The sequence below is a fragment of the Coffea arabica genome, chromosome 1e, assembly GCF_036785885.1.
Source record: "Coffea arabica cultivar ET-39 chromosome 1e, Coffea Arabica ET-39 HiFi, whole genome shotgun sequence".
NCBI classification, from domain to species: domain Eukaryota; kingdom Viridiplantae; phylum Streptophyta; class Magnoliopsida; order Gentianales; family Rubiaceae; genus Coffea; species Coffea arabica.
In genome coordinates this window covers 38,504,574-38,530,987 of record NC_092311.1, presented here as the reverse complement: position 1 = coordinate 38,530,987, position 26,414 = coordinate 38,504,574, and the positions used below count along the sequence as shown (strand labels likewise).

At 37.5% G+C, this 26,414-nt stretch overlaps 3 protein-coding genes across 3 annotated transcripts in view; all 3 read right to left on the bottom strand.

Annotated features, from left to right (window-relative positions):
• The window catches only part of LOC140016919 (uncharacterized), a 32,828-nt gene extending 15,165 nt beyond the window's left edge, over nucleotides 1-17,663 (bottom strand). The window contains exon 1 of the mRNA XM_072071116.1: nucleotides 17,489-17,663. Coding sequence (XP_071927217.1) covers nucleotides 17,489-17,663 — 175 coding nt within the window. The remainder of the gene's footprint in view (nucleotides 1-17,488) is intronic.
• A 795-nt stretch (nucleotides 17,664-18,458) lies between these two features.
• LOC113694013 (protein FAR1-RELATED SEQUENCE 5-like) lies at nucleotides 18,459-19,592 on the bottom strand. Its single transcript, XM_027212859.2, has 2 exons — nucleotides 19,176-19,592; nucleotides 18,459-19,061 (listed from the first exon to the last, which is right to left on the bottom strand). Exons 1-2 carry the CDS (start codon nucleotides 19,590-19,592, stop codon nucleotides 18,459-18,461), a joined length of 1,020 nt encoding a protein of 339 aa, XP_027068660.2.
• A 4,226-nt stretch (nucleotides 19,593-23,818) lies between these two features.
• Nucleotides 23,819-24,297, bottom strand: LOC140016916 (uncharacterized). Its single transcript, XM_072071089.1, has 2 exons — nucleotides 24,116-24,297; nucleotides 23,819-24,068 (listed from the first exon to the last, which is right to left on the bottom strand). Exons 1-2 carry the CDS (start codon nucleotides 24,295-24,297, stop codon nucleotides 23,819-23,821), a joined length of 432 nt encoding a protein of 143 aa, XP_071927190.1.
• Between the last annotated feature and the right edge of the window lie 2,117 nt (nucleotides 24,298-26,414).

Sequence of the window (26,414 nt, the reverse complement as noted above, 5' to 3'; positions counted from 1 at the left end):
GAAAAAAATTCCAAATTACAAAAGATTTCTTTCCCACTTTAGCATAAATGCTTAGGGTAATGGATTACCACTTCCCATCTTTCAGGACCAATCAAGTGGGTGTTATTTTTGATTTTGAGGTGGTTAAGGGAAATGAGAAGATGAGATTTGTTTTGTTTTTGTGCCCCCAATCGTATGTAATCCATTCAATATCACATCTTAGTGAAAGCAAAGAGTTTGTCACCCTTATTTCTCAAGAAAATTTAGTCAACATATAAGCTTTCTGGGCTTGTAACGTATGGGCGGAAACGATAACTAAACAGGTGAAAACTGGTTATACCCTTATGATCCGAATGATCGTGGGATTCTTTAAAAGCATAATCATCACTTCAAGTTGTCATGAAGGATAAGTCAACGATGGACTTTATGAGCTTGTAATGTGGCTTGAAAACGATAGTTAAAGAATAAGACTTTCAAGGATATTGCACCGCAAATCGCATTTTCCAAAATTGCCCCTATTTTGAACTTGAAGATCCTGAATTTTGTTTGACTTTTGTCACCACTCAACGGGGAATTTCAGCATCGAATGTTTTTGCATTTCTTCCTTTTCCTTTCTTCTTTTCAAAGGTGCCCTTGCGGGTTTTCACATAATGAGTAATGTCAACCCCATACCCAAGCAATTCAGAAATACAGCTAAAATTTTCGGTATCAGAAATTTTCTTGACAGGGCCATTGCAAAGAACGGAAGTCAGGACTTTCGGCTTTTGTAATGAGGTCAGATGGGGTGCTTAGAAAAGTTAAGGCTTGAAAGCGGATTTCAAAAGTGGTTTGAAGAATCTGAGATCGCATTGTTGCACCAACCCTATTTTAGGGTTAAATCAGAATTTGCCCCAGAGTTTATGCTCAATTGAGGCTTTTTCTTTTTCATTTTCTTTCTTCTTTTGATTTTTCGGCTTTCTGCCATTTTTTTGAACTTTCACAAAATTTGCCCCAGTTTACTTTTGAACTGAGGTTCTCTTTTCTTTTCTCTTCTTTTGCTTTTGTTGCTTTAGCACTTTTCGCCCTTTGGGACTTTTATTTCTTTTTCAATCTCAAAGTTACCCCAGTGTGGGGTTTGCGATTCTCAGGGGTCGCCAAACGAAATAATTTATTCTGAAAGCTCAAAAGGGACAACTAGGGATAGAATGTTCGATTGGAAAAGAAGAGGGCCTGACTTTTAATCCGTTCCTTACATTAACTCTGAAAGGAAACTTTCGTGATTGCGAAAATTTTTTTTTTGCATGTATCTGAATTAATTGACTGAGGAAGACGTTCATGATCCGCCGGGCAAAACTCTTCTTTTTCTTCTTTTTTTCTTTCTTTTCTTTCAAAATTGAAGCTCAAGTAGAATCAAATTCCTCCGATTTATGATTCCCTCTTTTCCCTTTTTAATTTTAGCATTTTTGCTTTTTCTCCTTTTGGAAAATTCTCCAATCTCCTTCCCCAATGTGGGGTGCGATCATTAGTGCTTTGAAAAGAACCACCGATTTTAGCTCGAATGAGGATGCAATGGGCAAATTGTGTTTAGATTGTAGAAACGATGGCCAAAGTATCATTCTTACACTCCATGACAACCAAAGTAACGAATTGCTCATTGAAAATTCATTCCCTTTTTTGATATTTGAAAATTTTCCCATGGAGGGTAATGATCATTAAGGCGCTCATTTGAAACGAAGTTATTCTTTCAAAGGCTCAAATGGGAGAGCAAATGATAAAATGTGTATAGGTAGAGAAACGAATGCTCGAAATATCATTCCAAATTTTCAAAACAAACAAGAATAATGCACATTTTTGCTTTCACTTAGATGTGAGTTGAATCTATTTAGACACAACGGCCATTTTCAAGCCAAGGTTGCCCCAATTTGCAATTTATCAATCAATGTGACTGATTTTATTCTGGGCCAATAGAAGTGGGCAAAAAAAATATGAATTGTACAGTGAAAGAGAAAAGGTATCTCATTGGGCCTTTTGAGTGACCTCTTTCAATCTTGAGCACTCTTATTGTATAGCTCAGATCACCAATTTAGTGTACACAAGGATTTTAGAAAGCATACACTGGCGAATTTTCAGGCTGGAGGTTGAAAACAAATCCCAATTTAGTTTTTTTCTTAAAATTCATCATGAAATCTCCAATGAGTAAGAATAAAGAATGAAATGTACATAAATATACACAAAACAATAATTGTCCAAAAACTTTATTGCTGAAAAACAATTTGAAACAAAATTTCTCGTTCAATTATGATACAAATGAGAAGAAAATTTATTGTTTCCTTTTCTTTTGGAACAAAATTTAACAAATCAAATAAACAGAATTTCCCTTTGGAAAACAATTACGACATCTCTCAGAGGCTTTAGCGTAGAGCTTCCAGATGGATCATTTATGTTTTAATCGTAGGATCTGCCCAAGAATCAAATAACACTTGTAATCTTCAAACTTTATGGGATTAAAATTAGCATCAGATATAGAAGAATATTTTCGTCTTATTGAAACATTTTTATGAATGCAAGGGAGGGGGGAAACAAAAGAAAAATACCCCGAGTTAGTAGACAAAACTGCAAAATCGGTATGCATGTCCTATGGGGGGAACCCTTTTTATGCCAAGGGTAGGCCTAGCATGAAAATGCAATCCGCTAGAATAGGCACTATACAATACCTGATGGATCAGATCAACTCATGGAGTGAAAAATAATTTTGAAAATTTTGGTCCATTGGAATGAGAAGAGACGTTTGTCAAAATGATGACCTCATCCGAAGGGATTGATCACTTTTGATTGATACAAGAACTTGCAAAAATGCACGGGTTTAACCTTAACGAACCTCCTATCGAAGAGATTGGAATTCGTCTTGACAACTTTTCTCAGTGAAGTACGGGTCAAAACTCCAACTGATCAAATAACTGGATGCAATGGATGCTTTTCTCAAAATCGACTAGGTTTTCCATGTTGAAATCCGACATTGAAATCCTAATTGGTCAAATGAAATTGACAATTTATTAAAAATCGACCGGACTACCCTAAAAAGGGAAACGGGTCAAAGGAAATGAATGAAATTTGATTTGTCCAAAATTAATCAGATCACCCTAAAAAGGGTAAATTGATCAAATAGATTGAACGAAACTTGATTTATTCAAAATCGGCTCGGTTGCCCTAAAAATGGGTAAATTGGCCAAATGAATGATTGATTCAAAAATCAGCCGAATGACCCTAAAAAGGGTAAATTAGTCAAATGAATTGACGATTTATTCAAAATTGACCGGATGACCCAAAAAAGGGTAAATTGGTCAAATGGCCCTAAAAAGGGTAAATTGGTCAAATGACCCTAAAAAGGGTAAATTGGTCAAATGACCCTAAAAAAGGGTAAATTGATCAAATGACTTGACGATTTATTCAAAATTGACCAGGTGACCCTAAAAGGGTAAATTGGTCAAATGAATTGATGATTGAAGGAATTGGCAAAATGGATTGGTTGAATTGTCCGGCCATTGGTTATTTCAAAATTATTGAGGTGCATTAGTCTATGACCTTCTAAAAATCAAATTTTGGCCTCAATTTATTTATCGTCTCAATAAGAGGAATCATTTGTAAATTTCTTCAAATTAATGTCCTTCACGCAAGGGATTTTTACCAATTGTTGATAAAATGGCCAAAAAGTGATTATTAGATGCTCATATTCCAAAGATCACTCTATGAAAATGATCGGATCCTACCTTACCTTGTGCACTACCCCTTTGGATGGTACAAAAATGTAAACGTGCAAGTCTCACTGGATTAAGTATCCGAGACACAAGGTGGCTTATTCCTAAACACGGGATTCCCTATGTGGCATTCCCTTTCTATGGCTTATGCGTGATGCCATTTATTAAAGCAATGTAAATATGCAACAAATATGGCCTAAAGGGCATAAATAATGCATCGGAGGGAAGAAGGTCTAAAAATGAAATGTATTTATTGAAAATCAAATGCAATAACTGAAATTTAAACATGTAAGTTAACCAGTGGGTAAGTCACTAAAAGAGTGCCAAAAGGCCTCTTATTGCTAAGGCACATGAATGCAATCCAAGAAAACAAAAGAATGGTTAGTGCAATTGATAGTACACATAACACATTGGGAGCAATTAAGGAAAAGAAATACAATAAAGCAGGTAAAAGGGGTGGAACCCCTTCCCTCGTGCCTAATGTGCTTAAGAAAAGGTGAGGCCGACTCTACCCTAGGTTATTCTAATATGGATGCATGCGGTTTGGTTCACTAATGCCTAGACTCGATAAAGCTTCGGCTCCCAAGCCTTCAGACCTAAAGGCGAAGGGTCATCACTCCCAGGGCCTTTGATCGGTGGCTCGAGTGATCCCTTAGGTAGCGCTATGGGCGCAGAGCACACCAGCCGCCTACCCAAGGCAATCGATCCTAATCCTACAAGGCGGTGTGGGATGGCGCCCACGAAAATACAAATAAAATGGGATAAAGCAAGTAAATATGCACGTATGAAGTGTTCCCCTAATTTGAGGGAAGGGGTTGAGAACCACGCGAGGCTCTAAAGGTGACACACCCCCTCCCAAATGCAATGCAAGCGCGAGATAAACAAATAAACAACATCCAATCAACCAATAACACGTACGTGAGTGAGGGAAATGTTTGATACGCGCGCGATGCGAAAAAGTCCTAAAATAAAAAATGCAACCCTAATATCCAAATGCAATGCATAAAAAGGGTAGAAAAAGGAAACGAATGGCTAAGTCAAATACTCGGACCCACTTAGGAAGTCCCCAGTGGAGTCGCCAACTGTCGCGCCCCACTTTTCGATCGTCGAATGTATGTGTGTGAAGTGTGGTGTGTGAACGTGTGCAAAGTAAAAGTAAAGGCCATGGGACTTTGGAAAGCGACGATTTGGCCAAAAAAATAGTTTTAAAAAGGGTTTTGAAATGAAAAGTTTGGAGTCGCCACTTGGTAATGGTTTAAGGTGTACCAAGTCACCCAAAAATGAGTTTTAAAGTCAAGTAGTAATAAACCCTTTTTAAAACGACTCCTAGTCTACGTAAACCAAAGAAAAAGGTTCGGGAGTCACGTTTGACAAAGGGGAAGGCAAGGATAGAATCCAAGGCACCCCTTTGACCTAGCCAAGGCTAGTTGCGTTGATTTAATCAAAGATTTTCTTGTTTTAACCAAAGAATTTATTACATTTGAGTGCCCTACATGAATGCAAACCCTAGACCTAGGGGAATTGGGGGAAATTTCCCTTCAAAGGTTGAGTGGTGCCAATCACATTAATTGTGAAGCCCAATATCAATCCTTTGAAGAAGTCACGAATAATGCAAGTGGGATGCAAATGAATGAAATGCATGCGTGCAATGTGAGGACATGAGTTTGAAAAAGTAATAAAAAGAAAATAAATATGTAAATGAAAGTGTGCACGTGAGTGGGCAATGTACGGTATGTGACATGATAATATGAAGTGCATGTGTGCAAGTAATGATAAAAGTGTTCGTGTGCAAGTGAAGAAACTCAAGGGTGCACGTGTGCAAAAATGGGAGGAAAAGTGTTCATGTGCAAGTGAAAGGTGATAAAAAGGTGCATGTGTGCAAATGAGACAAAAGTGAAAGTGTAATGATAGAGTGGATTGAGAATGCATGAGCCTAGGGAATTCATGCATATTGGGTACGGGGAGACCTAAATCGTGACTTGATTTTCCCTTTGATTAGAAGGCGAAACTAGCGTGCTAAGGCTATCGAGTAGCCACACTCGCTCGTTTCCCTTATCGGAAGGGGACCCTCAAGCAAATGGACCCTACAACTATCATGATATGCAAAAATCCTAAAATGAAGGGAAAGGGGTTTGAGGAACATACCAAATGATAAACTAAGGAAAAAAAATGCGTGATATGTGGTGATCATGCAGATAATGCATTAATGAAAATCCAAGGAAAAATCCTATTGGGTCTAGCGTTGGACTAGCCCATCTATGAATTCCGACTAGCGTTGGACTAGCGGAAACGTACATTCATCCATTCCATTCATTCATGGCTATGAAAGCAAGTAGACATGCCAAAACGCTCGTAAACACGTAGCACGTAGCACTTAGCATGCTCGACTAGATGCAAGAGCCTACTAAAGCAATCTAACATGTAACAACAAAAGCAAGCAACCAAGGGGAAGGGGAAATGGACAGATGCTCTCCGAGCCCTATCTATTACAAGCCAAGAGGTGTACACATACCCCATAAAAGCATAAAGGGGAAGGGGAAATGGACAAGATGCTCTCCGAGCACTATCTATTACAAGCCAAGAGGTGTACACATACCCCATAAAACTTAAATAAAAGTAAAAGCAAGTAAATGCATGCAAGGAGGTAAGGAAAGCGGAGTAGGCAGGCATATTCACATAACACATAAGATCACATAAGGGAGACAAAAAGGGATAAAAGAAGTTGTACCTTCCCCCCGTTTATAATGCTAGTAAGGTGAACAAAACTCAACTCGGGCTATGGTCACTAAAGAAGAAGCTAATTTGGGCTAAAACCATTCAAAGGAAAGGATTAATGCACCAATTTAGTGATAACATATAAACTAAACAATTTGAATCCACCAAAACATCAAACTTTCCCTCAATTGCAACTCAATGAAGTCAAAACTACTTAAAGACCAAGGCAGAAGGCATGATCATCCAATCCCCAAGCATAACATCTACTAAGACCCAAATGCAAGCACTACTCAAATCAGTTGAACCTAATAAATCGTTTAAGCACTTCAAAGATTCCAAAAATAAAGAAAGAGTCAAACAATGATTGAAGTTGCAATGATTTTAGGACTTAATCACAAGATACTGAAACATGCTTGGGCTATTGTGGCACAAAGAGAAACTTAGAGGGATCAAATTGATTGAATTCTTCAATTTGCTTGGGCCATGGTAAGATAAGGAGAGACTTAGGGGGCCAAAGTGTAAAGACAAAGCCAAGGAATGGTTCAATTTGCACTTTTAGAAACCAATTACAACCATCAACAACCACTCAAGTCTAATTAACACATTTTGGGAAATTCACGAGCTCAAAAGCAAGGAAGGGGGCCAAGTCATGACTCAAATTGCAATTATTTTAGAACCCAATTGTAAGCTACTAGAACATAGTTGGGCCTTAGTAATATGCGGAGGAACATGGGGGACTGATTTGCAATTTTTTGAAACCTTTTACATGCCAAATTCATGCAACAAAGAAAACAACGTAAACAAGTTTCTGCAATAAACTTTCGGCAGCTTCCTCTTGTAAACTTCATGCCAGATTTTAAACAAACAAACTAACTAACACCAACTCTCAAACACCCTTGACAACTGAACATTTTTGTTAACTCAATCCCTTCATAAACAACCAACCATTAAAATGAAATGAAAGATCAAATGATGAACCATATTGCGGCAGAAAATAGAACTTGCTGAAAATTTTATTTCCCAAAAATGCAGGTTCCGATCCAAATGCCCAATTTTGATCTAAACTTTGTTCCCCAGACACCAAAATGGAAAACTAAGCAACCAAAATAAGAACTTCCGCATCTAAAAAGGCTAAAAAACTTAACAGGATATCACGCCACATTCTGAAAGAAAAGCATGCAAACATTTGATGTTCAAAATCTGCTACAACTAAAGGAGAGGTCTGCTGCAGCTTCATTTACAAATGGGCTCTAGACAGCCTTAAGTATAACCATTTCATTTGTCCAAACTTTGGATTAAGCAATCAAAACAAATAAAACTCACATCCAACAAGCAAAACATAGAAGGAAATTATATAAAACACTTATGGAACTTTTAGGCAAGATGGAAAGAGATTGCTGTAATTTGGGAGCTTTGGCAAAAGGGTAGGATCTTTTGGCAACAAAACTAGTTGTGATTTTCATTTCCAAGCACAGATTTCAAACCCAAAAGATAGCTTAATTCAAAACAGAAAATGTTAACCAAATCACATTGTGGAACTAAATCACCAGGTTCGAAACTTTGACAGCAAACAAACATAACCCACTGATGCCAGTTTCTTGGCAACTTTCATGCCAAATGATCCAACTACTTATTGTCTATGTGGCCAACAAACATTCAGTTCCAACTCAAAGATGTTTAGACTCAAACACCCAAAACAATCAAGCATCATAACAACCATTTCCACATGCAAACAAACCAAAACATAGCAGAAAAATTATGCAAAGGCTGGAAAAATCTGGGCAAAACATTCGTGTGACAGTGACATAGCAACCTGGAATTCATTTTCCAGCCACATGTTCGACTATAGTTCCAGTATCTCAAACTTTAAACACACAAACTTAACACCAAACCTCTCATTTCCTAGACAAACTAATATGAAAAATGAACATAAAGAAAATGCAGCAAATGGACCGAAACTTCAGTGTGTGCAGGGCAATGTTTATGGCTATAACAAACCAAAAGCTGTCGGGAAACTATTAGACAGCAAGTGTGTGAGTTCCTTTTTTTTTATGCATTTAGAAAAGAGGGACACCAACCTGAATAGAACAATTATCAATCCCATGCTAGACTTCAATGTAAACAAACGATAGCCAAGGAATCAAGAAACAGGAACAATAGATATGCAAATAAAAAACGAAGAAATAAGGAAACCCATCAGCAAAAATGCAAATTGATTGTATACCAAAGATAATGGACAGCCAACCTCTGTTGTACACATTTTGAACATGACCCATATTCACCTAAAAGAAATCTAACGTTGCTCAGACCAATCAAAGGAAAGAAAAAGGGCGTGAAAGAAACCTATGACACAAAAGAAACAGATTTCCCTCACAGGTTTCCTCACCCTAAACCACGCGAGCAGAAACACACGGACAAATCAGAACTAAGCTCAGATGGATCCTCAACAAGAGCAGGGAATACACAAATGAACATTCTTTAACACAATCGTGGATCAAAAGCTTTCTTCTTCCCCTCCAAACCCAACCAAAATCTCGGTCAGACATACCAAAAAAGAAAGAAAGTTACAGAAAAAGGCATGACTTTCAATGTACATCCCAACAATCGGCTATCAACAAAGTATAAAAGAAAAAAGAAATCACCTTTAACCTTTTTGAAGGCAAATCAGGGCGTAAAAATGATTAAACAGAGCAGCTCTTGGGCTTGAAACAACTTCACTCTAATGTTGATGAAGCTGGGGTTTCTCCAAAAACTTTTCGCTGCCTTCCTCCTTCCAGCTTTCTCTCCGTTTCAATCCTCTAACTCTCTTGGTTTCCTCTCAACTTTCTGTCGCCTCCCTCTAGTTTTTCCGTTCGTTTCTCTTGCTTACTTCCCTAACTCTCTCCCCCGGCAATCTCCTCTATCCATCCCCTTTTGCGGCTGATGTTTTCTTTCAGCTTGTCGATGCTCTCTAATTCTCAGCTCCCAGTTTTTTCCTTTTTCGTTCTTACTCTCCCCAGCAAAAAACCCCCTTTGCGGCTGTAGCTCTTCTCTCTTTTATATCCACTTCCAAATCTCCTAAAACCCTCATCTCAACGATGAGGATGAGGGCTTGTTACCCCTGTGAAATCCAGCCCTCCAATTGTCTCCTACGAATGTCCTTTGCACGCTGCAAAAAATTGCAGCGTGCATGCCGCGACAAAATATATCTTTTTTTTTTTTTTTTTTTTTTTACAATAATAATTACAGAAATGATAAAATAAAATATAAATATAAATAATAACAATAACAAAATTACACAAACCAGGTAACAATAATAATAACAAAACAAAAATAATTTTAAACAAAAAACTAAACAAAATGGCCATTTTTTAACTTTCAATTTTCCTCTTTTCATCATTTTCTTTTTCTCAAAATAACTTAATAAAAATAACTAAAGTGCCCAAAGATTGAATTTAAAGAAATAAACATATTTTTGTGAACAAATTTTCCTTTTTCTCTTTTTTTTCATTTTTTATGATTTTTCATTTTCATTTTTCTTTCAAGAAAGCATTGAATAAAAACAAAATGACTAAAATGATTTTTCTTTTCTTTCTAAAAACTCTATAAACTTAAAAACTAAAAAAACTAAAAACTAAAATCTAAAACTTAAAAGTGATTAAAAACCTAAAATGACAAAATAAAAATGAATAGACAAACTAAAAGGGCAAAAATGAATAAAACTAAATGCAAGCGATTTAAAATGAAGTAGATGCCACATACAAATTATTCAAAATTTAGTGTCTACAGAATCGGCATTACTTAAGACATATCTAATGGTCTCAATTCTTACTTCTAAAAGGATCGGGATTTTTAACTCGTATAGTATATTTCTCAAATAACTTTTCTAACCTAAATTCTGATACCACCTGTGGCGACCCCACTTCCCCCTAAGGCGAACCAAAGGGTTGGCGGGCCGTCTGCCCAACTCTCGCCAGGACTCACGCAAGCATTCAAACTCAAAATCCTCCAGGGATTACCCTAAACTACTATAAAAATAATTCTTCCGAAATAAATCAATTTCCATCACCACATTAACTTCAAAGATAACAGCATACAACTTAGCCAATCGACGGCTCTTAAACACTTCACACGTCACTCGCAAGGGTTAAAGACATACTATACCAATAAAAACATACAAACCGAATATTAGAATTTGGGATTACACTTTTCCAGCTTCAAGTGGCAACCAAAATAAAAGGTACAGTACTTAACGTAGAATTCATTACAAACCGAAATCTAAATTCAAGTTGTTCAAGTACATTCATAGGAAATATAAGCAGCTCAAAAATTCCAGAAATCTGTCCAGCAAGCTACGGATGAATCATGCATGAAGAAACTTTCTGTTTTCACTTTATTTTCTCGGTTAAAACAGGCTATTAAACTCTCAACTTCCTCATGCAATTTCTTAGCTAAACAATGAACATTTCCAGTTCAGGAGTTGAATTTAAACCATGATTACAAACTCAAAACAACAAAATTGAATCAAATGAAGCTGTAAAATACAGGACAAGCTCTCGGCTGCAACAATTCATAAAAATAGACTTTCTTATGTTTCTTGATTCATCATCCGGCTGCACAGAGTTAACATGCAAGGCCTTAATCATATTAATCATCCAAGCTTCAGTTAACCAATCATAATCTCAACCTCAAATTATCAAAATTGGACGGATTAGAAGCTGTATTACTTAATTAATCTATCGGCCGAACCATTTTGGCCATCCAGTCAGATTTTTCTTTTTCTAATGTCTCATCCGATAGTTTAAAGTCAACATGCAAAGCTAAATCCTCTAGTCCTGAGTTAAGTAATCATATATCTGAGCTCAAATTAGCTCAATTAATCAAAATTAAAATTACATTACCAACACAACTCTCGGCAGATCACACAATCAAAATTTCCAGCAGCTTTGATCCTAATTTCCGGATTTTCCTTGGATTATACGTGGAGTTAGATGCTCAAGTTCAACATGCAGAAGCTTAACCACTGATTAACATTTCCAGTTTAGAAATCGAGTTCAATTATCAACGTCATTCACCCAAGATTTTCAGAATTTGTTCGATCATCCTCGGTGGCTTGAATGTGGCAGAATTTTAAATTCATTAAAATTTTCTAGCTTATCCTAGCTCATTCGTCAAATGCAAAGCTTAATCAATCTCTAATCAGTTTAAATTAAGCTCAGGAATCACCTCAGCGTCAGTTCACTTGCGTACAGGAAGTCTGAAAAAATTTTCTATTCTCTCTCGGCTCTTGTCTTCACGCACAGGTTTGTTGGTTCTAGTTTGGGTTGTAGCGGTTGCAACTGGTGGTGGTGGAAGTTGGATGGCAACCGGCTGGTCTTGGAGAATGCAGAAGGGAGTTTGCTCACGGTTTCTCCTCCTCTCTTCCCTCTTCGATGCTCGCGGACAGAACCAGAAATTATTTTTCAGTTCGCTCTCTCCTTCAGTCGATACTCACGAGGTGAAGCTCTCCCTCTCTCACTCTTGATCAATGCTCACGGTGTGAGGAAATGGAACTGGTTGTGCGAGGTTGAGGTGAAGAAATAGGCGCGGTTAAGAGGTTGAGTGTGCAAGAGGGTGGAGTGTGAAGGTGGTGAAAGAAGTGTATTGGCCGAATGAGAGGTTGGTTATTATGGTGTCCGGAAATGTTTTGGGGTTTGCATGGTAGTTTTGTGATATTGTAAAGGGTAATTTGGACATTTCACATTGTCCTACTAATGACCACTTAAGACCCCAATTCCAATTTAACTCCAAAAATTATTCCGAACGTAAATTAAATTCCTAATGATGTACTAATCTTGCAAGGCTTCAATTATCGAAATATTTACGTCCCACGCGTAATTAGTATACTTGTATTATTCTTATTTAAAATTTGTCGGCTTTATATTTTTAACGTTATTTACTAATTAGAATTAATTATTGGACTTTAAATAATTTATTTTAAGGTAGTAAGATTAATCGGCTCAAGTAACGTTGATTTAGCATAGTGGAGACTAAGTGTTCTAACGTTTTATGTTAAAACGATAAAATTTTCCTAATTCCAAATGTATTAATATATTTAAGCAAAACCAAGAAATTTCATAATTTAGAAAAATTATATTAGTTCACATATGAAAAGTGTTTTTAAGTACTTATCTGCAAACAAGTGAAAGTAATGCTAAAATTACTAATGAATTAAAAATGCAAATGAAATACGAAAGGATATTTGTATATATATTCAGGGTTCTCACAATAGTAAAATAAAGGGATACTTGGGGCCAAAGTGTAATTTTCAGAGAATTATTTCATGCAAGCTACGTAGAAGTTTTTCTTTAGCAAACATTCACATACAATTCTGCAACTTCCAGTTGCGCACCTTTCGGATCCACGGCAATATCAACAGAGCAAAAGCAGGAAACTATGGCATGCCATTTTAACGAACAAACCTTCCAACCAAAGAATTAACTACCCCAAATCTGGTAAACAGAATTCTAGAACAAGAAGCACGCAAATCTGGTCTGAGAAAAGAAAAAAAATGCGGCGAGAGTTTCTCTGCAACTTCACACCTCTTGCTGCGAAATTGCAGCTTATCAAAACACAACCAATCCGCAGCAAGGAATCTTATTATTTTGCTTGAAAACATTAAGCTACAACATTCCAGAAAGCATCCCAATCCTAAGCCAAACCATGAACTCCTCAGGAAAATATAATGTTGACCCACAAGGGACAGCTTGAAACAAACATTGCTCATGTTAACAGCAAATAACAATGAGGGTATCAGATCCACTACCAACTTCAGTTAAGAAGGAAAGAAAATCTGCTGCGTCAAATCGATTGTTTCAAGCTTATTGCAGCAGACCTTATACACAAAATTCAGCCCAAGGAAAACTGAACCAGAGCAAGAGTATCATCGAACATTCTAATGGCTATCAAACCGAAAGGTCAAGTAAGGAAAAATATGAAATTTCTCGTGACCAAAACAACCCCGTTTGGTAAGACTGCTGCAATACTTTTCTGCAATTTCATTTCTTTGACCCAACCGAGAGGTGTTCATGCTAAAACAATTTTTCCACACTTACCCAACAAACATCTCCATCAAACATCAACCTTGCTTTTAAACCAGGAAAAACAACAACATTCAGACGTGCAAATATACCAAAAATCAGTCCAAGAAAATGCAATCATGCAAGTTCATGCAAAGTAGTGCAAAACAAGTTTCTGCAAATTTTCCAGCCATGTTTCCTGCAATTCTTGTATTCATTCTAATGCCATTTTCCATCCAACCCAAGCTAATATTTTTAACCCAAACATCAAAGCCTCGATTCCAAAACAACAAAATCACAACAATCAACGTCCAAAACAGACCAAAAATTGGGCACTTACTCCATTTAACACTGAAACTCAACATCAAAGTTTACACAAGCAACAAGAAACGAAGAAGCAGCAGTCAAGGCAACATTAAAACAGACTTGCCGAAACCTCATGCTATATTTCTGAGTTATGTTTGTTCAGCATACAAACATTAGCCATAAATTCAAACAAGATGCAAGAAGCTGATGGCTTTTAGCTCTAAGTTTCTATCAAAAGATTTTGAACAGAATTTTGGCAGCAGGACATTCATGACCTCTCAGTCAAGCCGCGCATACAACAAACGTCAAACGAACCACCATTTCAGCCACCAAGGAGCACAGACAATCAAAGCAAGACTCGGAACAAAAACAAACAAAACCAAAAAAAGAAACTTACAGTGCTTGTATTCTCCCTTGGTGAAGATCCGTGACTGATGTTGGCTTAATGAGATGATAACAGCTTCTTGTGAGGGTCAACAGTCCTAGTACCTTCTTCGTTCCTTGAGGAAACAACACCAGATCTCTCTTTCTTTCTCCTTGCTGTCTCGTTTTGCCTTGCTTCCCCTGGTTTCTGGATTTTTCTTTTGCTCTCCCCAAAGCTCCTCCGTCCGCCGCCCATTTCTTTCTTTTCTTTCCCTTGGTTTCCAGACGAAGTTTTTCTCTGCTTTTTCCTTTTGCTTTTGCTTTCTGGCCGCTCCTCCCTTTCCTCTTGGTCTCTCCCTTTCTTACTCTCCCTCTGCCCTCTGTTTCACCGTCACCCCCAGCTCTTTCTCTCTCGGTCATTTTCAGTTTTTGTTCCAGCAGCCGCCCCTCACTCTTAGCTCTCTATCTCCCGGCTCTTTCCCCCAGCTCTCTTTTATGTTTTTTTTTTTTTGCTCAAACCCCAGCCGTCCCTCTCTCTGCTTTCCTTCTCCGCCGTCAACTTGGATCCTCTTTCAATCTCCCCAACTTCATAGCTTTATATAGGCATCTATCATCCCTCAACCTAGCATCTACGGTCCCCTTTTTCTGCATTTTCTGTGACCCTCCGTGAGCCATTAGATGGCTTTTGCATTCCAGGATTTTGAGTTGCCGGATGAAGGGTCAGATCCTTGTACTATGCTAATCCGATGGAGCAAAATATTGAGCAAAAATGTCCGGAAAACCCACTGGAAGAAAACTGTATTTTTGTTTCTTGCATTCTGGCATGCCGCGTATTTTTGTTTTTTTTTTAGAATAATAATTTAACAAAATCAATAATAAAGCTAAGTAATAAAAAACAACAATTTAAGTAACATCACATCAAAATATACAAACTAAAAACAACAAAGTTGCCATTTTTCAATCTTTTTTCTTCATTTTTCACTTTCATCTTTTTTCTTTTCTTTTTTTTCTTTTTTTTTAATCAAATTAGTAAATAAAATAAATGCTCGTAAACGAATTAAAATACGATAAGAGGCACGAAACAGGAAACAACCAAAATAAACCTAAAATTGAAACAAATAAATCTAAAATTAAACTAATTAAAAAAAATAAAATTCGAAACCAAAAATTTGGTGTCTACATATATTATAAGAATACTTTATATTACAATGCGCATATAGTAATATACTTAAGAAAGGTTATAATAAAATATACATTAAGTTTGTGTTTCATATCGACATTTTTATAAAATTGACTAAATAGTTTATTATTTTTCAAAAATTTCCGTTCAACGAACGGGTACAAAACTAGTTTTGACATAAAAAGACACAAATATTGACATAATCTTAAACTTTTAGCTTTTCCTTTGCAAATACCATGTTTTAACAAAAATATTTTAAGTATTTCGATTTGAAATGTTTATGGATGGGTCAAATGACTAGTGTATAAAAATAAAGTAAAAAGATGCATTTAATATTGTGTTAGTAATCATTTGAATTTTATAAACAGCCATTCCTTCATATAAATTTTGTATTAATTTTTATGTTCTCTCCTATGGAAATGGATGTTTTTCCTACTGCGAACCTTTTATGCTTATGTGAAATCCTGTTCTTTAGTAGTGAGGAAACAATGAAATAATTGGTGGGAGGGAAACACATGCACAGTGAAAAGAGAGGAACATACACTATTATTAGAGGGAAAAAAATACACAGCGAATGGTGGGAAAAGCATCACTAATGCCTGGGGCCCATTGCGTAAATGAGAAAAACGTTAGCTTAGGGGACCATTGAGCTGAACAAAAAAAAGGTACAGCTAACACACAAAAAGTTTGGTCAGTAGGAGAGGCGGCAGTCCATATCCACTGCGAGCTTTACTTCATCGCCGAAACTGTGGGAAAACAACAGCAGATTTTTGTTGCAGTGGTGAGCGGACGTGCGAGATTCATTGCTACCTTGCCGTTTGCAATCATGTAAGTATTCAAATATTTTGAATCCTAGTTATACGGCTACTAGTTATTCAAATATTCAAAAAAATTTACCACTGAATCCTAGTTGTTTTGTCTCCAGGGTACAATAAAAAGATGAAGTTATATGACTACACCCACATTCTGTGCTTCACCAATCAACAATGCCAGTTGATGCTGCTACATAGCCATCAGCAACACAACCTGGTGGTTTATCCACTTGTCCAACATGGTCACTTCAAATGTAAACTACCCTGAATCCAACACGATTACATACAAATTTATTGTCTACTGCATATGCCAAATCCAAAATATGCGATGATGTTGCTAAATACCTAATACAAGGAAGTGCCTGGTGAATTGAGTAGGTGTCCAAAAAAGCCATCCACACTGTTCGGTCCACCCTAATGCAATTAAAATAATGGTGGTCAATTGATAAACCCCTTAACATGGTACACGAATAACACAATGAATGTACTAATACGGCTTTGCATGTATTAGTAGCAATTATCCATTCCTTTTGTTTTTCTTCTCCTACCACATTCGCTATTGCCGCCTCCGTGTCCTACAACCAATTGCAAAGGCAATGTAAGCACATGCACTCCGATAAGCGTACACTGTAAATGGGAAATATTTAAAGGAAGGACACAATATGTGTTCACATGATTCCTTATCACGTCAATCTTGACACAAACCAATACAAATTATCCTTAACGCCAAATGTCATCATATTATGTTCATTGCAATAGCTTACTTCAAAGTTTAACATAATAATCGAACACATTGTCAACTTGATTACTATTTAATGATAACATTTGGATATTACTTTGGGGGATGTGAACAGGAATTTTGTGTAGGGAAACACAGCAACATGGGTAAGAGGGGATGTATTTAGATCGTAGTCGTGATATTGCAGGTAGTATACATTCCAACCTCATGCCTAACAACGCTCTCCATTGCTCCCTGCTGGTCTTGTTTTTTAGGCAGACTGTTTTGGCCAGTAGATGTCATCCCCGTATTGCTTTGTTGTGAAAGGGTACTGCAGCTAGCGTTTGCATGACCACATCCTTGGCTGTGGCTTTGCGCTTTGATGACCTGTTTCGGCCATATCCTCTTCACCTGCTTCAATAACAAAATATGCGACTCAACTCGCCACTCACCCTTTTTGTACCATATGTGTAACGTATGGTATGTATGGCTATATATGTATAGACAGTTTGAGTGTGTACAGAAGTGCATTAAAAATCAACTGATCCAGTAATACCTCACCGACATTCTTGCTTGTCTCCCTTTCCCTCGACCCAACTCTTGTGATGCAATGACTTCGGGGTCTATAACCTATTCCCTTTCACCCATAGGTTCACTGCTCCCTTGAACAACTGCATGGCCTTCACCTCTATGGCTCTTCAACTGTCGAACTATCTCATTCTGAAACAATTTCAATGCATTTGCGAATCCATTGGCTGTCTTGCATGCATGCATGCATAATCCATTAGCTGCCGAAACTAGTGTAGAATATTTGGGCATCTCTGTTAGGCGAGGGCTGGTTGTTTAGTCTTCCTGAATACTAATTACCTCTTCTTTTGCCTGTCGAGTCCACCTGTTCATGATATAGTTAGGGGGGATCCTCTTCAATTCCTCAAATAGCATTGCACGAAACATGTGATAACAAAGCAAGCCACGCGTTTCCATTTTCAAGCATGAGCACTTTATATGTCCGGTGGACCTGTTATAGGCCATAGTATAATATGAGTATTGGTAGAGGTGTTTCATGAAATGGACGAAGGTGATGCCATCATCCGTGCCATTAATCCTACAAAATAGCCCTTACTTCTTCATTTCCTTACGAACCACAAGGAATATGGACCTGGTAAAAACATCAATTGCATGTTTTTCCAACGCATGTAATTGTGTTGCTGGCACAAGAGAAGTGTGCTCTATCATGGCTCTACGACGCCTCTCCTTATGCTTCAAATGGGTTACAACCAAGTCATATGTTTGAAGGCACTCAAAAAGCTTCAATTAGGGGAGAGGGTAAGATGTAACTTTAAAATTTGATGCATTTTCTCACACCGTTGGATACTCCGCATACTGCCAAAGAAGTTGCCTCTTAAGAAAGCCATACATCATAGTTCCCTCTTCCGGTGCATCTTCTGAATTGATTCGTTATCTTCAAACCCAAAACGGCTAACAACCTTTGCCCACCTCGTTTCAAGTTTGTCCGGTGTACAATTCATAAACATGCATGTCTTGAACGGCTCCAGGAAGTCTTTATCTCTTATATTTGTGGATGCATTCATCTGCAAATGGAAGCTGCAAAGTCTATGCATTAGCCGTCGGCATGAATTTTTTAATGGACTTTTGCATAGACTTGTCCCCATCAGTTACAACTGCTATCAGTTTCCTCCCGTTCATTGCTTCCAAGAATGTACAGATTACCCAATCATATCCCTCATCTCCTTCACAAACGATCAGAGCACAGGCAAAGATGCATGTTGAGTAGTGATTGTTCACCCCACGTAGGACAACCAATGAAAATTTGTAGTGATTGGTATTATAGGTGCTGTCAAACACAAACACGTCACCAAAACATCTATAGTCATCTCTAGACCCTGAATCAGCCCAAAGCAGCCGATTCAGACGGCTATGGCCATCTACTGCATATTTGAAATATAAATTGAGATCACCACCTTGCTTGCCTGACAAGAATGCGATTGCTGATTCACCATCCCCATGAGCAACTGCTATTTGCCTTTGCCGATTTAGCTCATTGTACATATCTGTTATATGGAATCCTAAGTTATGATAGCCTCCAGCCTGTACAGCAAGTAGCCTCATTATGTGATTTGGTCTTATGCCAGCTTGTTGCATAACTATTGCCTGATGTAAGTCCAACTTCCTAATCTTCCTATGTGACCTCATGAACTACACACTTTCAGGACTACACAAACGGTGGCAATGTCCACTAACAAATTCTGCAACAACGTACTTCTGTTTCACATGATCAAATCAAATTTTGAAACATGCTTAACAGTTTACTCTTGTTATTGCCTTTGGTTCCCTTATTCGATCCCTTCTATTTATGTGCTTTTCATGTCTTTCGCCTTCCTTCTTACAAACCCATGATCTGAGACGGACAATCCCATTCTTATCTTTTCTCTTGTAGCCTTTGCGCACCCTAGTACCGATTGCTCTTGGGTACAGTATATAGAACGATTCCGTTTTTTTAGTACTTTCAAACACTATGCTACATACATCTGCATCATCAATAACACCAAATGCGGCTATTTCATTTCCCCCACATTTACTGACATGCTCCCCTGCGTCCCCTTGCCCTGTTACCCTATCTGCTGTGCAACACGTTGTCGAATTTATAATTTTGCATCTATTACCATTGTCTTCTACTTTGTCATTCAAGGCAATATACCGGCTGCTTGATGCTTGTCCTATAGCCATTTCCATTTTTAGTGCGGATGTTATCTACCATTCAGAATAACTGTAACCCATGTGCCACTCCTCCCAAAATTTATATGGAGCATTCCATAATGCTTCCATCTACAAAATTGATAATCCAAGCACCCCCAACCAGTTAATCCCAACTGTGTTTGCAGTTGCCCATCAGTCTAATGTCATATCAAAGATGGTCTTAACAAATTATAATGGCACGCTTATTAACCAATAGGTTCGATGCTATACATTTGAATGCTTTCAGTTATTATGCATCAGGACTTATGTAACACTATTTAAAATGCTTATCCTAGGCAAATTCTAGTACTAATGAATATTTGGTACTGCAACACAAATAAGTAATCGTTAGTACTCTATCCAAAAGGCTCCAACCAGTACATGAACCACAGAGCAAAGGTTGTCATGCAGTTGAACATTTGTGTCAATAGTCAAATATTATTATTACTTCTTCAAGCAATCATATGACTAGGACTACTGCTAATTGTGCTTAATTAATACCGGCCATCTTTCCCTAAATTATACAAATTAATAATCATTCCAAATTATATGATATGTGAATTATCAGAAGACTTGAGTACACAAATGATTTGGGCCATCAATTTGTATATTCAACCTCCTTAGGTAACTAATTAACTGATAAATATCCCATCATGCAGAGTCCAGTACCCATTTGCAATTGCAGTCAACAACCTCTTCATTTCCTACATACCCAACCAACTCAATCAATTTTATTTTGACAAAACGAACAAAAAAAGGTTAGGGTAATTAGATAACATCACTCTATTCCGGTTCTGCTTACTCTAACAAAAGCCCCAACTAACTTGCCTGTGATTCTATTCTAAATACTTTTTTTTTGTTTACACGGGAGAGGTCGACCCTCTTAAGTAGGGACAAAACGTGGGGTCACAGCCCCCAAAATGTCTGCTCCAATCAATTCCCACAATTCCTGTTGAAGTTCAGTTAGAATCTGCATTCCTTGTTCATTGTTAACACTCCTTTTAGCCAGCTAGTATGCACACCTATTCCCTTCTCTCCAAATATGTTGTTGTCTACATTCCCAATCCCTACGTGTGTAATTCTTGATGAGAGGTATCAGATTGGATAATGGTGATTCCGAACCTGCTCCTTGTATTAGATCCAAAGCTGCCTTTGAATCAGTTTCCAAAATCACTCTTCGTTCCCCAGAGTTCCAAGCCATTTCTAACCCCTTAAGTATTCCCCATAGTTCTACTATCATATTATCAGTTAGCCCAAGACTCACTTTAAAACCAGCTTTCCACCTCCCCCAACTATCTCTGAGGATACCTTCGGCTCCTGCCCTTCCAGAGGTACGGTTTGCAGCTCCATCCATATTCATCTTGCACCAACCATCTAGAGGTCTTTCCCATCTGATAAACTTTACCTCTTTTCTCCCTAGATCATCTGCCCTAAGTAACGCTTCTTTGGCTTGCCCTACGCGTCTGTAAATCTCTTCCTTCTTGATATCTAATTTCTGCTCATATCCTGTGGCACAGAAGGAATTTCTGGCTAACCATGCAAGATACACAATCTGTTGGAATATCAGCTGCCATTCCTCTTTCCCTTCCCCTCAAATTCTTCCATCCTTTAAATTCCAATCCACCCAACTCTGCACTGGTTTGTTCAAACACTCCTCCCATCTATTTTGCCTGACAAAATGTTTCTATATGCTCTTTATCCATCTGCAGTCACGGATAGCATGGATGGTTGATTCAACCACAATTTCACATATTGGACAGCAAGGGTTTCGGCTCAGCTTCCTTTTGGCCTTTTCCTCTTACGTTAATAGTTTACCATGCCTCACTAACCAGAGTAGAAACTGCCATCGTCCTGGACCTTGTGTTTTCCATATCTTCTTCCAGCTTGCTGACTCCTCCAACTCCTTCTCTAACCAAGTCAATTCGTATGCCGATCCGGTGGTGAATACACCCTTTGGCTCAAGTTTCCAATAGAGCCGGTCAGGGTTTATTGCGCCTAGGGAGGATATAAAAGCCTATGAGCTTCTGTATCTACACTGGTTTTAGCCAAGCTCGAAGTTTATCCATATTCCAGCCATTGGTGTTCCAGTAGTCCTTTACCTTTTTCTCCACTTCTTCCTCTAGAATTTCCCCCTCTATCTCATCCAATAGTGGAACATCCTCTAACCACTTATTCCTTCAAAATCGTATTGTCTCTCCATTCCCAATCCTCAACTGTACTCCCTTCTCAAGTAATTCACTACACTTTGCAATGCTCTTCCACACATGGGAATCCCTAATCCTAGACGAACACTTGATTCCTGTTATACCTTTGCCATACTTTCCCTTAACCATATTCCCCCACAAAGCCTGCTCATCCTTAAACAGCCTCCAGCTCCGTGTAGCAAGCATTGCCATATTCACTTTCCTCATTCTTCTAATCCCTAAACCTCCCCTCTTTTTTATTTGAGTCACTGTATCCCAGTTGATATGGTGAATCCTCCTGTTCTCCTCGTTATCCCCCCAAAGAAAACCTCTAGCATACTTCTCTAACTCGTCCAGCACTAATGCTGTCTGCATGTGGTACATTGGTATAGCAGACAAGACTGACTTAACTAGAGTGGCTCTCCCTGCAAAGGATAGACTTCTTTTTTTCCAACCAGCTAGCTTCATTCCGACACGGTCCAACAAAGGTTGAAACATGCCTTTAGTAACTCTTGAGTGAAGAAGTGGAACTCCTAGGCACTTTCCAAGATTCTTTGTCTCGTTTACCCCTATAATCTTACTTATCTCCTTGACTACCGTGTTTTTTACATTCTACGAGCAGAAGAACTTGGTTTTATCTATGTTGATTTTCTGTCCTGAGATACCACAGAATTCTGCCATGATGCTATGAACTATTTGACCTTGTAAAGGCGTGGCTTCTGCACACAACAGTAAGTCATCTGCAAACATTTGGTGAGTTATCATCGGTCCAGCTCTTGATGTCTTCACTCCTCTCCATTGTTTTCCCTTCATGGCCTGCAAGATTAAATGACTCAGACGCTCCATGCACAATACAAAAAGATACGGTGAAAGGGGATCCCCCTGTCTCAAGCCCCTAGACGGTACAAAACTCTCTGATTTTTCCCCATTCCATAGAATTGTAGTTGCCTTCACTTGTACACAATTCATAATTGGCTTGATTAGCTCTTGAGGAATACCAACCCATTCCAAAGTCTGATGTAAAAAATCCCACCTAACTCTATCGTAAGCTTTTTTCAAATCTATCTTAATTATCATAGCACTCTTTTTGCCCTTCATCTTCCTCATTGTGTGTAATAGTTCTTGGATAATTATCACATTATCACACGATTGCCTCTCAGGAATAAAACTTGCCTGTTCTGGACCCACTAACTCATTTAGCAAGGGCCTCAATCTGTTGACAATTACTTTGGTCACTACCTTGTAATTCACATTACATAAAGAAATTGATCTCAAATGTTCCACGACTTCCGGACTCTTCACTTTTGGTATAAGGGATATCAGCACGCTATTCACTCCAGGCGGTAGCTCCTTCCTCCTGAAGATTTCCTGCACCCATTTGACTAGTGAGCGTCCTATTTTTGACCAACATCTCTGATAGAAGCCCGTACACACTCCATCCGGTCCAGGTGCTTTATTGCTTCCCATATCAAACAATGCCTTCTTGACTTCCATTTCGCTAACCCCGGTGTGTTAAAAAGCTTTTCTGCCTATTAGTTAAACCCTTGAAACCATTAGCACCCCCTCTATTCAAAGGCTGAGCATTCTCCCTACTATATAAATTTTTGAAAAATCTACCACAATGTCTCTTACCAACTCCCTATCTGTTTGCCACCGGCCCTCCTTGTCCTTGAGGCTCAGAATTTCATTGCATTTTTGTTTTATGATTGTAGAGAGATGGAAGAATCTGGTATTCCTGTCTCCACACCTCTACCATGTCACATTTGATTTTTGATACCAAAACACCTCCTCTTGTTTATACTCTGAAATTAATTTTTCCTCTAACTTTTCCAAATATTTCGATTCTTTTTGAGAAAGTGTCTTCTATATGCCATTTAACCTTGCTAAGCATCTTCTCTTCCTATGGAAAATGTTCCCAAAGACCTCCGTGTTCCATATTTGAAATCTCTTTGAGAGTTTCACCAAGTTCTGTAGTAAATCGTCCTCCATCCCCCAGCATCTCTCAATTTCTTCCATAAAACCTGGATGGGTCATTCAAGCCAACTTGAATCTAAAAGGCTTAGGACCTGCTGGTTTCCTGCCTCTGATAGCATCCTCCAACAATAAGGGGTGCTGATCCGAGTGTGCCGGGGCCAGATGTGTAACTGCTGCTTCTGGAAATTGAAGTCTCCAGTCCTCATTACATAGTGCCCTATCTAAATGTTTCCTAACTCTTGCTCCTCCTTCCCAAAGATTGTTCCACGTCAAGGGTGGACCATTAAACCCAAAATCAATTAACTCACAGCTATGAATACAATCCCAGAGCCTATTTTCACCGACTCTCCTAAAAACTTGTCCGCCATTTTTTCATCTGCTTCTACTATCTCATTGAGATCCCCAATAATCAACCAGGGATAGTTTATACGGGATCCTACCAATTTAAGATATTTCCATAACTCTCGACACAAACCCCTATCGGGTAATGCATAAATTGCAGATAGTAGCCACTCCCGTTGAGAGGCATCCCGGACCATCGCGTGAATGAATTGCCAGTTTGTACCTATTACTTCAATCCCCAACTCTAAGCTGTTCTAGAACATCCAAATGCCTCCAGAGAAATCGACTGCCTCTACACACATCTTGCTATCATAGTGGAAACTACTCATAATTCTCGTCGCCTTTTCACTCGCTATTCCGAATACTTAACTTATCGTTCAACTTTGACATTGTAACACCTTACCCTAATGTTACAACTCAACGCACCACAGGTTGATGATTCGGCAAAAATTTTGTTGTGCACAAATACAAATTAGGGCAACAAAGTTTGGGGAATTAAAAAATTAATCATGTAAATAACCATACAAAGTTCATTGCACCCAAAACTCAAAGGATCCGACAACAATTTCGACAAAAATTTTCTAAAATTTTAAAAAGGTAAACATTACGGCAAGAATATTTGCAAACCAAATTAGAGAGAAATACAAGAAAGAACGAACCTTTATTGCAGACAGTTGAAGAAAACAATTGGTTTTCAACACTAGACAGTCAGAGTACATCGGCTGATTTTGTGGAGAAGGTTGTGTCTTGGGGTTACAGTGAGAGGAATCAAGTGATAGAGCAGACACTTATAGGCTTTATTTTGGCCTTTGTTTTTCAAATCAATTCTGCCACTTCTTTTTTTGCCTTTCATTTCAACAAAATTTCGACTTCACTAAATCACTCCTTCCGGTATAATTTTTGACAAAGATTTTGTTTTTTATTTTATTTCAAGTATAGATTGTACTGTTATAATAATATTCATTATTTTTATGACACAAAAATAAAAACTTTCATCATCAGTGCCAAAACTTGATAAATTTATAGAAGTCAAAAACAATTTTTATTAAACCTGTAATTGTTCTTATTGCTGTTAAAACTTATAAACAATTCTATTGTCCCTTTTGGGTACCATTCCCTTAACTTGTATCTCTCAATATACATAAATTGTTTGAAAATTAAAAATTTAACAATATTTAATTCAAGTGTGAATAACAGGGTTCCATTTAAGCCGAGTTGTTGATTTGAGTAGCTTGCGAATTTGAGTTGACCTACTTAGTTTAACATCACCTCTAATGCTTAGTGGTTGAGCCTTTAATTGTATCTAAAAATGTGAAATTAAATGGAAAAAAAGGATATTTTGACGGACCACGAAAAATATTTTTAGCGATAAAAATATTTATGCAAATGGTCATTTTTAGGTTTTTCAAAATTTTGCTTTCAAACTAAATCAAGAGAATGAAGTACAATGTAGGTTTTTGAAATTTTTATTTTTCCCTTTTTATCCTTTCACCCCTTCCAACACCTAATTGATAACCATAACATTTAAACTCCAAACCTAACAATAACAACGAAAACCCTAAAACTCTAAATTTACTCTAACAATACTTTTCATTATTTATTATAGTTTAATAATGTAAATGAAGCTAAATAATAACAACCTAATAGTCTATCACAATTACTATCAACCATATTTAAATTAAGTATACAATTTATCAAACACGAGTATTACATTCATTTTGACTTTTAATTATTAGGCAGCATAAAATAAAGTCCATGATACATAAATATGCTAAATATAGTATATAGATTAAAAATTTGTTGTAATGATAAAAACTACTTATGTGCAAATCTATATTATTTACAATCATAACCACTAAACATGTTTAATCTATTTAAAAATTTCATAATTTGTCCATTTATTGATATTTATATTTATATCTCAATTAATAATCAGTTCACTTCCATCTACATTTCAATGAACAGCATAATTACGTTTCAATTAATTAGGCAATATTCATACTTATTGCCACATCATATGAAAACTATCAATAAATTTTTTACATTTTATCACCTATTGGACAAATCGTGATAAAAGTGGCCTATTTATCACAATAATTAAGCAATGGTGGTAAGAAGTAACATAATCACCACAGTATGTTACTGTGACAAAAGAAAATGTAGTCAAAATTCTTTTTTTTTTTGGAAAAAGATTCCAATGCCTCGGCATTAACGTCACATATTTTATCCAAATTTTAGTAACAGACATAAAAAAACAAACCAGTACTACTATTCAAGGACTGTTAGCGATTTCATTACCCAACAATTCATACGA

Excerpts from the sequence above, each read along its gene's own strand:
- LOC113694013 (XM_027212859.2), bottom strand. The coding sequence starts at position 19,592 with ATGGCTATAGGACAAGCATCAAGCAGCCGGTATATTGCCTTGAATGAC. Across the intron at positions 19,062-19,175 it reads AACCAAAGGCAATAACAAGA|TTCATGAGGTCACATAGGAA; the intron begins GTAAACTGTTAA and ends GAAAGTGTGTAG.
- LOC140016916 (XM_072071089.1), bottom strand. The coding sequence starts at position 24,297 with ATGGTCCGGGATGCCTCTCAACGGGAGTGGCTACTATCTGCAATTTAT. Across the intron at positions 24,069-24,115 it reads GATGAAAAAATGGCGGACAA|CTGTGAGTTAATTGATTTTG; the intron begins GTTTTTAGGAGA and ends TTGTATTCATAG.